General features: G+C 33.5%; 1 protein-coding gene across 2 annotated transcripts in view; it reads right to left on the bottom strand.

Annotated features, from left to right (window-relative positions):
* Positions 1 to 1413: 1413 nt before the first annotated feature.
* exd (PBX homeobox extradenticle) overlaps positions 1414 to 13022 on the bottom strand; it is a 282642-nt gene continuing 271033 nt past the window's right edge. For both annotated transcript variants that reach the window (XM_090174437.1, XM_090174438.1), the window contains 2 exons: positions 3258 to 3356; positions 1414 to 1592 (listed from right to left, as the gene is read on the bottom strand). In XM_090174437.1, coding sequence (XP_090030563.1) covers positions 3310 to 3356 — 47 coding nt within the window. In that variant the 3' untranslated portion in view covers positions 1414 to 1592; positions 3258 to 3309. The remainder of the gene's footprint in view (positions 1593 to 3257; positions 3357 to 13022) is intronic.

Here is a 13022-nt window from a genome sequence, read left to right on the forward strand (position 1 = left end):
TGCTCTTTTGATATTAAAGCTACGAAAAATAGGCTTATTCAATAATCAAAAATGCAGTAAGCCTTAGACATATTCGGCTACCAATATTCTTTAAATACGGTATTAGCTTTATTTGTAAATTCGTTAAAGCAATTCAGAAAAAATATGATCTAAGAAAATAAGCTTATTTATCAGAAATGTAGTAGGCCTTAACAAAATTGTCATACTTGTAATTATTACAAATGTCTCTAAATATTAAGTTCTTTAAACACGATATTAACACTAACTTTAAATTTGTTTAAACATTTACAGTTAAACAAATAAAAATAGTGCGAATAATGGTATTTTTTAAAATAAGACTTACATTCTAATAATAAATACAATGTTTAATTTTTTATAATTATTTCATTTTTCTTTATAATACACGCGAAGTATCAACATACAATCCATGTTAATTTTTTTGTTGCTCTGGTTAAAAGGATTTTTTTATTTACTTTTTCTTTTGAGAGAAAGGGGGGAGGGGTAATTAAATTAATTAAACCCGCGCGGATTTTAATTTTTTATTATTTTTTTGCATTATTTATCTTTTGGTGGTTTCAATTTTGGTGAACGATACAAGACCTAATTGTTTTTTTATACATTTAATCTCTTTATGTTTTAAAACACTGAACTTATGTTCAAAATTCGGGAAAACAAAAAAGTTGTATGCATTTTTTTTACACAGGATTTTTTTAATTTGTTTTTTTTTACTTAACTTTCTGTACAAGTGGGATGTCCACGGAGTTTTTTTTTCATGAAGATGTTTTTTAACCGCTTATTTTTTTTTAAAGATGGAGCAATATATTTTCGAGATTTTGTGCGATACTGGGCGAAATCGTTTAGGAAACCTTTTTTTTACGGAATCTGGAATTTTCTCCAATTTTTTTTTGGATCCGTTGGTTTTTTTTTTAAATATCTCCCGAATTGAACACTGAAAGGTGCGGGCTTTACGGACGACGGTTGGTTTTTTATACATTTTTTTTCTTCATCTGTATTATATATAAAATTCCAGGACTTCTCATGGCACACACAACGAAACAATCAGATTTTTATCTCCATTTTGTTTTTTTTTATGTTTTTTTTAACTTAAATGCATGTTTATAATTTTTTTAAATTTTCGTGTCTGCCAGTGTTTCAGTAACGAGGTAAAAACGTGTTCTTTTTTTATAATCGTCGCGCGCGCGTACCGAACTATAATTTTTTTTTTAAATTGTTCATTTTTTTTGTACAAGAAAACCAATATGAAGGTCCGTTTTCCTTATTTTTATTTAAATAAATTCGCGGTTTTTTTTAATAAAGTCAACGAAAGTCTGTCCCGAGTTTCTAGACGCGTTAAAAATGTCACGTGAGCACTCGTTCGCAGGTTTCGCGCACTTTTTATTTTTTAATTACGAGTTTGTTTTTAAATTAATAGTTTTACGCCGCGACCGCTGGCCGACGTAGAAACGAATGAGCCGCTCGAGACGTAAGAGAGACACGCGGTATCAATTTATCCACGGTAGTCCATCTATGTCCAATTGGCCGTCTTGGTCGAAATTCAACCCCAATTTTAATTACGGTTGTATATCCGGTGGCTAGAAAAGCAGGAAGGAATTAACATTATGAATTTAATTTTAGTTATGAATTTATATTTTCTTTATAGAATATAATGCTTTTCTATTTTTTTAATGAAATATAATGCGTTTTTATAAAATAGTCCATTTTTAGAAAATACAGTCCATTTTTATAAAATATAATGCATTTTTATAAAATATAATGCATTTTTATAAAATATAATGCATATTTATAAAATATAATGCATTTTTATAAAATGTAATGCATTTTTATAAAATATAATGCATTTCTAAAAAATATAATGCATTTTTTTATAAAATAGGCCTATAATGCATTTTATAAAATACAACGCATTTTTATAAAATATAATGCATATTTATAAAATATAATGCATTTTTATAAAATATAATGTATTTCTAAAAAATATAATGCATTTCTAAAAAATATACTGCATTTTTTTTTATAAAATAGGCCTATAATGAATTTTAAAAATATAATGCATTTTTATAAAATATAACGCATTTTTATAAAATATAATGCATTTTTATAAAATATTAGGCATATTTATAAAATATAATGCATTTTTATAAAATATAATGCATATTTATAAAAATATAATGCATTTTTATAAAATAAAATGCATATTTATAAAAATATAATGCATTTTTATAAAATATAATGCATTTCTAAAAAATATAATGCATTTTTTTTAATAAAATAGGCCTATAATGAATTTTAAAAATATAATGCATTTTTATAAAATATAACGCATTTTTATAAAATATAATGCATTTTTATAAAATATTAGGCATATTTATAAAATATAATGCATTTTTATAAAATATTAGGCATATTTATAAAATATAATGCATTTTTATAAAATATAATGTATTTTTATAAAATATAATGCGTTTCTAAAAAATGTAATGCATTTTTTTATAAAATAGGCCTATAATGCATTTTAAAAAATATAATGATTTTTTTTTATAAAATAGGCCTATAATGCATTTTTAAAAATGTAATGCATTTTTTAATAAAATAGGCCTATAATGCATTTTAATTTTTATAAACCTATCATGCATTTTTATTTTTATAAAACAACGCATTTTTATTTTTATAAAATAAAACGCATTTTTATTTTTCTATAAAATATAACGCCTTTCAATTTTTATAAAATATAACGCATTTTTATTTTTATTAAATATAACGCATTTTTATTTTTATTAAATATAACGCATTTTTATTTTTATTAAATATAACGCATTTTTATTTTTTTTTAAATAGGTCTATAATGAATTCTTATTTTTATAAAATAGGTCTATAATGAATTCTTATTTTTATAAAATAGGCCTATAATGAATTCTTATTTTTATAAAATAGGCCTATAATGAATTTTTATGAAAGCTATTGGTTTAAAGGTATTTTTGGTCAATGTGATTAAATTGTTTCCAATTAATAAGGGTTTATTTAACCAATTTCGAATTGTGGTTTAAAATTATAAAACAATAAGTATGTCAATTATTATGTTACTTGTGAATGTACCGTTAATTCTTTCAAAGGATTAAAATGACTAAAAACGCTTTTATTTGTTTATAATGTAATTTACCAATAAGATAATTTACTACAATAACTAATCAATGTTGGTGGTCGATTGGATGGATAATTTAAGAAGAAAGACGAGTTACCTGATGGATGCGAGGGTCGTACATTGGTGGCGTCGGCTGACTCGGCATCCCGTCAGAATATCCCACCGTCTGAGAAATGACGAGACGATGCGCATTCGCCTGAGGAACAAAAACAGATGAAGGTTAATACCAGCTGAGATTAACATATACAGCCATATCATTCAATAAACCACCCGGTATCGAGTGCCAGAGTTACCCGCCAGTCGGAACAACGGTTAAGAAACATCAACACGCGAAATTTCAGGTTACTAATATCAGAAGTATATGATCAGGGTTCGTAGAAAATTTACGGAATTAATTTCCCTGACTTTTCCAGATTTTCCCGGAACAACTTGACAAATTTTACCTGACATTTTTTGTAGAATAAATTAATGGTTTGAGGTCTTGGAAAATATTTTATATGTATTTCCAATATATATCTTTAAAAAATCTATTTGCCTGATTTTTTGGTCATTTACAAATTCCCCGACTTTTTGGGTCATTTTCAAATTATCTGACTTTTTCCTAACCTTTTGGGGTAATTTTCAATTTCCCCGACTTTTCCCTGACTTTTTGGGGCAATTTTGAATATCACCGACTTTTTGGGACCATTTTCAAATTAAATGACATTTTGGGTCCATTTTAAAATTCCCTGACTTTTTTGGGGTCATTTTCAAATACCCTGACTTTGGGTGGACATTTTCCAATTCCCAGACTTTTCCAGGTCGTGTACGAACTCGTTTACGTATTAGTAATAGGCAATTAGTAATATTATGAAAAGGTAATACTTGAAACGGGGGACCTTAAAACCGTTCCCAAAAAAAGTAGGAAAAAAGTGTGTAATAAGCGCATTTCGTAAGGTTTATATGACGGTTCTCGCTAGCTCGCTATAACAAGCGCAGTCCGAAGGGTTTTTTGAGCAGGGTCGGGGGCTTCGTTTAGGCCGAATAAGGGCTAACGCCTGACGCAGCGACGGGAAACTCAATAAGATTATCGGTCCGACTAATGAGGAAGGTCGGCACTTAGAGTGTCGCCGGACGGCCAATTTGCGCAACTCCCCTAACGACGGCGGGGTCAGTCTCTCCCTTCTTGGCCAGCCAAGTTGCGAGAAAAAATTCCTTCTTATAAGTGGCCTATTTCGATGGGCAACTAAGGGAACTTTTTCTTCCCAACGTCGGACGTAACTCGGGGCTCAGAGCTCCTTGGAATCCCTACCGATTTGCTCTTATAACGGTCGAACGCGTTCGGACTGACCCTATTCCGTTCGATAACGAACCAGACATAAACTTTCCGATCCGGGATAGATTTCATATTTTGTGTCGTATGTCAAACCATTTTTGTGAATTTTTGTCTATGGCGATTAAATATTGTAATACACTTTATAACATAAGTGCGATTTATTTACTTTTAATATAACACGGTGATATCTAATTGTTCAAGTATGCTAGAAATAAATCCAATTTTCCACCAATGCTTGAAATAAACGTTTTATTTACTTTTAGCGAAACGCTGTAATATCTAATTTTTCAAATATGCTAGAAATAATAAATTTAATTTTCAAAGTATGCTAGAAATAAATCTAATTTTCAAAGTATGCTAGAAATAATAAATCTAATTTTTCAAGCATGCTAGAAATCATAAATCTAATTTTTCAAGCATGCTAGAAATAATAAATTAATTTTTTAAGCATGCTAGAAATAATAAATTTAATTTTTCAAGCATGCTAGAAATAATAAATCTAATTTTTCAAGCATGCTAGAAATCATAAATCTAATTTTTCAAGTATGCTAGAAATAATGAATCTAATTTTCAATCAAATATATAAAATTGTTGCTCTCATTGGGGAGGTGTTGAATTTTAAAATTACCTTGTTTACAACATAACTTTATACAGTGTAGTGTCAAAATTGAAACACCTTTGATATTAATTATATTTATTTCTAACACAACGTGGCAGTAACAGAATCTTATTTTAGAACTTCCCAAAGAACCTAACAACTGTTTCTATCTGTAATTCCGATTTCAAATAATTTAGCTCAGTCCACTTGGAATGCGAACTGGGCTTCTATCCCCGTCTCTAAGCGACCAATATGATAGGCAATAAGGGTCCTAGTTGGATTATCCGAGCTCCGAGTGAGACGTACACGTCAGAATGAGGCAATGGAATTGGTTAGTCGAAGGAAGGAAAATTAGTGTTTACGTAGTTTTTCCTCGAGGGCGCGTTCGAATACGAACTTGGTAATATTATCCCGTTTGCTATCTCTAAATGCGCGACTCTAAGATCGTCCGGTAATGACGACGCTCTAGATTGAATCGAATCAAATGGTCTATTTTGACGGCCTTTCGATTGAGATACTCCCTCTCTCGCGCGCCCCCTGGTGAATGATGGAGGTAACGTTTCTTCTTTCCAATAAAGATCCATCAGTTGTAGATTTCATTACCGCGAAGGTTCTGGAATCCATCAGAGACTAGACGGAATTCCCACGATTTGTTTAGTATCCTGGTCGGTTTGAGAGAGGATCTGAGAGAGATCTGAGAGAGGGTCTGACGTGTAGAGAGAGAGAGAGAGAGAGAGGAAGAAAGGGCTTACTTGCGACTGGACATTGGTGCCCATCGTAGACGAGCCGGTTGACTGATAGCTATCTCCACCACCATTCGTGTTAAGCCCGAACATGCCTTCCTGAACTAAGACGGGTGGTGGTGGACTGATCATGGAACCATGATGAAGACCTTGAGGCGTCGGAGGCATGCTGTACCCCGTTATACCCGCGGATGCTACGTGCGTTGCGAGCCATTAGATTAAAGCGCTTAAGTACTTTTAAATCTCTCTTTCCTCTCTATCTCGAGGGGCTAGCCACTTCCTGAAATTCTGTACACCGATTACAACCTTTGATTAAGTAATCACTTAAGTACAGTCAAAGCTACAGGGTTGTACACCGATTACGGATAGTGATCAGCCCCTAGCTCTATCACTTGTATCAGTAATGGATGCGATAAGTTGGTTTCTTGATATTAAGCGTGAAAAAGGGCAAGAGGACACGATGGTGAAAAGTATTGTTCGTTATAAGGATAATTACTATTGGGAATTTCGTATCAAGGTTAAATGGAATAATTCTTTCCAAAAACTAGAAACAAGCATTGTTTTTAATTTTAATCAAAGTACTAAATTCTGTTACTGTTCACTAACTTTTGCTGTTAAATAAAGTGATGTATTGGTACATTATTGCTTAGATATAATAAGTATTCCTAGTTCAACTCCATCCATTACTAGTTTATTTAACTCAATGTTCAACTTAAATGGAATAATTCATTCCAAAATAAGAAGCAAGAATTGTTTTAAATTTTTATCAAAATAATAAATTCAGTTCAATTAGAGATATAAATGGTGGTACTGTTCACTAACTGTTGCTGTTAAATAAAGTGATGCATTGGTACACTATTGCTTAGATGTAATAAGTATTTCTAGTTCAACTCCATCCACTACTAGTTTATTAGGAAATACCAGATATATTTAACTCAATGTTCAACTTAAATGGAATAATTGTTTACAAAAAACAAGACGCAAGAATTGTTTTCAATTTTTATCCAAATACTAAATTCTGTTCGATTAGATATAAATGGTGATACTGTTGCTGTTCAATAAAGTGATGCATTGGTACACTATTGCTTAGATGTAATAAGTATTTCTAGTTCAACTCCATCCATTACTAGTTTATTAGGAAATACCAGATATATTTAACTCAATGCTGCAACTACATGTACACTAGTTCAAGAACCCAATTAATTTAAAACAATCTTAGAAAGGAATGCAATTTTGTAGGCTTCTTAAACGACAGGTCTTCAATTTACGGCCAAATCATCTGGACTTTAAACGTAGGAATAATATAGCCCCGGTACATTCCAGGTTGTTCGCGATCAAAATCTCACAGTTGACGTTAAACTTCATTTTGGTTTTTTTTACGAGCATAGCGGAATTTGGGACAAGTATCCGTCGGTTCACTACGCCGTATAACCTTCGATCTCCCTTCGTACTTTCCCGGGCCAATGGTCCTTCAAACAAAAAAGGCACCGGGGGTATGTTGAGTCGGAAAATATTTTTGCTCATTTCTTTACCGAGAGAAAAGCACCAAAGACAAAAATAAAACAGAAAAAGCCAAAACAAGAAAATGGCAAAGTTTGTCCATTTGGCGGATTAGCCTTTTTAGCTGATGGGTTTTTTTTTTTTGCTCTCCTTCGGATGGGGAGAGTTCTGGCTTCTTCTTGTTGTTGGGCTTTTCCGATTTTTTGCCTGGTTTCCTCGGGAAATACTGGGTGGGCGAAAAAAGTCCAAGAAACGGGGTGGAAATCGAGCGTCGACATCCTCCAAATATAAGAGCATTGAAAGGAGTAAGGACTTTAGAGCGAGTTTAATCTTTTGCCGGCCAGAAAGAAGGATGTCCCTAACTCGATGGAAGAGCCGACTGAAATTCGTCAGGTTTCTCTCTTCCGCGTCCCCTTGCACACCCCCTCCAAGTCACCCACCCTACCTCTCTAATCTCTATACAGCCTTCAGTTGTACCATACTCTTAAAGTTATAGGTTTTGGTAAAGTTAACATTTACCAAAACAAAATAAAGTGTGAATGTTCATATAACAACTGTATCATTTGTGGTTACCTACTTCATATCATAACTTCCAATCGTATCTTTTAAAGTCTAAAGATCATACCTTAAGAGCCTAAGGATCGTACCTTAAAAGTCTAAAGATCGTATCTTTAATATCTAAAGATCATACCTTTAATATCTAAAGATCATACCTTAAAAGTCAAAAGATCGTACCTTAAAAGTCTAAAGATCGTACCTTAAAAGTCTAAAGATCGTACCTTAAAAGTCTAAAGATCGTACCTTAAAAGTCTAAAGATCGTACCTTAAAAGTCTAAAGATCGTACCTTAAAAGTCTAAAGATCGTACCTTAAAAGTCTAAAGATCGTACCTTTAATATCTAAGGATCGTACCTTTAAAGTCTAAAGATCATACCTTAAAAGCCTAAAGATCGTACCTTTAAAATCTAAAGATCGAAACTGTTGAATCTAAAGATCGTACCTTTATAATCTAAAGAGAGTATCATTATAAACCAAATATCATATCTTCAAAGTTCAAAGATCATTTCTTAAAATTTTAAAGATCAAAAACACTAGAGAAAACATTAACGCCTATTCATTTAACCTAATGGTGTCGAAACCTGCGCCTGATTTTAAGCAATAAAGGACGAATTTCCCTGTCTGTTTTATTTTCGTTTGGCTGTCAGTGAAAGGATGGGAGCATTCTCTGCCCTTTTTTTGTTCATCCATTTGTCTTCCCTTATTTTGTCTTACTACAAGTTTTAGCCTAGCAGACGGTTCTCGCTTTGTTTCGGTGGGATCAAGGGTACTTGGCTGTCTCTTCCTGTTGCCTGTTCCTTTATCCCCGCGCTCTGAAATGCTACTGAGTTGCAGTTTTTGGGGAATAAACAACAAATACACGGCAACCCAAAAAGCTACTTAACGTCACCGAAGTGCGCTCTCGTGTTCCAACGTTTTCTACTTTTTGAAATAAACATTTCAGGTTTTTTGGATGGTTTTGGGGAAATAAGCAACTGTCTTTTAATTTTTTGACTGTTGACATTTTTATTTAGGAGACATAACAATTAAGTTCAAAAATTAGAAAACTTTTGAATAAAAAACCACTAACACAACAAAATTATCGAGGGTGAAAAATAATTGAACTTCTTAGTTTGTTCAACACGTCTAATATCTCTATCTCTCTCTCTCTCTCTCTCTCTGTCAACCAAAAAATGGAAAATAAAATAACGGTTTAATATCGTGGCTGCAGCTTACCGGTCAAATCGACTAGATTCGGCGAAAGGAAAAAATAAATTGGATTCCTTTTTGGATGGGCGCATCCTTTTCTCGGTCATTAAACGAAGCCGAAGAAAAGGGGGGTTCTTATTTCAGGCCCAGGGTCCGAGCGTCTCTTTCCAGGACCAGATTGAGACAAAGAGGGTTGGACGAAAACCTTTCGGACGCTCGTTTATAAGGATCTTTTTGGAAGAGGATCTGGTAGTACGGTTCAGGTCGGTGAGAGGGTCAAGTTTACTTCAGTCGCTTACTGTCTCTATCGCGCCATAGATAACGTACTGACTTCCCTCACAGTCTTAGCACCCTTTTTTACCCCGAGCAACGTATAGTTCCAGATGCCGGGAACGACCATCACCAACATTTCGGTGGAAAGGGAGCGCTCGTATAAAGAATTATGAACGGGGGGACATCCTTATAGCGCAGCCTGGATGAAAAGGGAAAATCCCCATCCTCCCGACTCTCCGTCTATTGTCTACCTAGAAGCCGAAGTAGTTGGGCAAACGTCAGATGTTCGGCATATTTCATTTAGGCCAAGACAGTTTTTACCAAATCGAAGCGAATCCTCTTTCCTAGTATTAAACCAATTTCAACAACCAAAAGTCTTAAGGCTCTACTGGTAGTTTTTAATTTAGAATAATTTGAGAACAAGGATTGTTAATTCCTTGGTAAATTTCACTTAGTGTTGGACATATAGTTTATGTTAGAGGCATGTCTGTAGAAGTGTCCAAACATTAGGGTGTACTAATCTACATTTTAATTTTTAGAAGTGTCAAAACAATTGCTCTTAATGTTTGACCAATAGTTTATGTAAGAATCATATTTGTAGAAGTGTCCAAACATTAGGGTGTACTAATCTACATTTTAATTTTTAGAAGTGTCAAAACAATTGCTCTTAATGTTTGACCAATAGTTTATGTAAGAATCATGTCTGTAGAAGTGTCCAAACATTATGGTGTACTAATCATCATTTCAAGTTTTAGAAGTGTCAAAACAATTGCTCTTAATGTTTGACCAATAGCTTATGTAAGAATCATGTCTGTAGAAGTGTCCAAACATTATGGTGTACTAATCATCATTTCAAGTTTTAGAAGTGTCAAAACAATTGCTCTTAATGTTGGACCGATAGCTTATGTAAGAATCATGTCTGTAGAAGTGTCCAAACATTATGGTGTACTAATCATCATTTCAAGTTTTAGAAGTGTCAAAACAATTGCTCTTAATGTTTGACCAATAGCTTATGTAAGAATCATGTCTGTAGAAGTGTCCAAACATTATGGTGTACTAATCATCATTTCAAGTTTTAGAAGTGTCAAAACAATTGCTCTTAATGTTGGACCGATAGCTTATGTAAGAATCATGTCTGTAGAAGTGTCCAAACATTATGGTGTACTAATCATCATTTCAAGTTTTAGAAGTGTCAAAACAATTGCTCTTAATGTTTGACCAATAGCTTATGTAAGAATCATGTCTGTAGAAGTGTCCAAACATTATGGTGTACTAATCATCATTTCAAGTTTTAGAAGTGTCAAAACAATTGCTCTTAATGTTGGACCGATAGCTTATGTAAGAATCATGTCTGTAGAAGTGTCCAAACATTATGGTGTACTAATCATCATTTCAAGTTTTAGAAGTGTCAAAACAATTGCTCTTAATGTTAGACCAATAGCTTATGTAAGAATCATGTCTGTAGAAGTGTCCAAACATTATGGTGTACTAATCATCATTTCAAGTTTTAGAAGTGTCAAAACAATTGCTCTTAATGTTTGACCAATAGTTTATGTAAGAATCATGTCTGTAGAAGTGTCCAAACATTATGGTGTACTAATCATCATTTCAAGTTTTAGAAGTGTCAAAACAATTGCTCTTAATGTTGGACCGATAGCTTATGTAAGAATCATGTCTGTAGAAGTGACCAAACATTATGGTGTACTAATCATCATTTCAAGTTTTAGAAGTGTCAAAACAATTGCTCTTAATGTTAGACCGATAGCTTATGTAAGAATCATGTCTGTAGAAGTGTCCAAACATTATGGTGTACTAATCATCATTTCAAGTTTTAGAAGTGTCAAAACAATTGCTCTTAATGTTGGACCGATAGCTTATGTAAGAATCATGTCTGTAGAAGTGTCCAAACATTATGGTGTACTAATCATCATTTCAAGTTTTAGAAGTGTCAAAACAATTGCTCTTAATGTTGGACCAATAGCTTATGTAAGAATCATGTCTGTAGAAGTGTCCAAACATTATGGTGTACTAATCATCATTTCAAGTTTTAGAAGTGTCAAAACAATTGCTCTTAATGTTGGACCGATAGCTTATGTAAGAATCATGTCTGTAGAAGTGTCCAAACATTATGGTGTACTAATCATCATTTCAAGTTTTAGAAGTGTCAAAACAATTGCTCTTAATGTTAGACCAATAGCTTATGTAAGAATCATGTCTGTAGAAGTGTCCAAACATTATGGTGTACTAATCATCATTTCAAGTTTTAGAAGTGTCAAAACAATTGCTCTTAATGTTTGACCAATAGTTTATGTAAGAATCATGTCTGTAGAAGTGTCCAAACATTATGGTGTACTAATCATCATTTCAAGTTTTAGAAGTGTCAAAACAATTGCTCTTAATGTTAGACCGATAGCTTATGTAAGAATCATGTCTGTAGAAGTGTCCAAACATTATGGTGTACTAATCATCATTTCAAGTTTTAGAAGTGTCAAAACAATTGCTCTTAATGTTGGACCGATAGCTTATGTAAGAATCATGTCTGTAGAAGTGTCCAAACATTATGGTGTACTAATCATCATTTCAAGTTTTAGAAGTGTCAAAACAATTGCTCTTAATGTTGGACCAATAGCTTATGTAAGAATCATGTCTGTAGAAGTGTCCAAACATTATGGTGTACTAATCATCATTTCAAGTTTTAGAAGTGTCAAAACAATTGCTCTTAATGTTGGACCGATAGCTTATGTAAGAATCATGTCTGTAGAAGTGTCCAAACATTATGGTGTACTAATCATCATTTCAAGTTTTAGAAGTGTCAAAACAATTGCTCTTAATGTTGGACCAATAGCTTATGTAAGAATCATGTCTGTAGAAGTGTCCAAACATTAGGGTGTACTGATATTCATTTAAAATTTAGAAGTGTCAAGACATTGACGACAACTGAGTACAGCTTAAAGATAATTCCACGTATTCAGTGAACTCGAAGTTGTTGCTAAAACGCGGTGCTTTCTGGGACTTTTTAAATAAGAAAACAATAAAAAGGTTGGGTAGTAAAGGCGAAGAAGATATAAACGTATTAAGATTCGAATTAGAAATGTTTTTTCTCAGCCTGTTGGTAATAATGGCAGGCAGACTTCGTGGTATTGGCAAGACGGTAGAGAGACGGGGAGCACTCTGGGAGCGGCGGGAGCAAACCCATTTTGAGGGGGAGAGATGGACCGAAAGAAGACAGAAGATAAAAATCAGCAGGGATGATGGGAAAAACGCGCCTGGCTCGAAATCCATTTTGTTTCTGGAAGCCCTCCTAAAGCTTTTCGGGGGGACTCTGACTGAAGAGACCTTAACCAGCCGTCTACGCTAGATAGAAATTTATTTAGGGACCGTGGTTTACGCAGACCCGCCGAGAACCAGGAAAAATGTTGGAGACCAAATCCCTTCGAATTCAAACTATAAGATCCACCGGTTTCCTGTACGAGTCTCTACACGTACCGTCGCGTCGTACTGGGATATTTAAACCGAGAGTTGGTAGGGGTCATTCAATTACCAAAAGGGTATAGGAAAAAATATAGAAATAGGTTTATCCAAGGACCTGTCAAAGTTCGCGGATTCCCGAAATAGAATTGAAAACGACGTGGGATTTGGGTCCCCCTCACCTTAAAAATAGCGGGAAAACTGGACCCCCTCTTTCTAT

The sequence above is a fragment of the Leiobunum rupestre genome, chromosome 5 (genome assembly GCF_980474605.1).
Source record: "Leiobunum rupestre chromosome 5, qqLeiRupe1.1.hap1, whole genome shotgun sequence".
In the NCBI taxonomy this organism is placed as follows: Eukaryota; Metazoa; Arthropoda; class Arachnida; order Opiliones; family Sclerosomatidae; genus Leiobunum; species Leiobunum rupestre.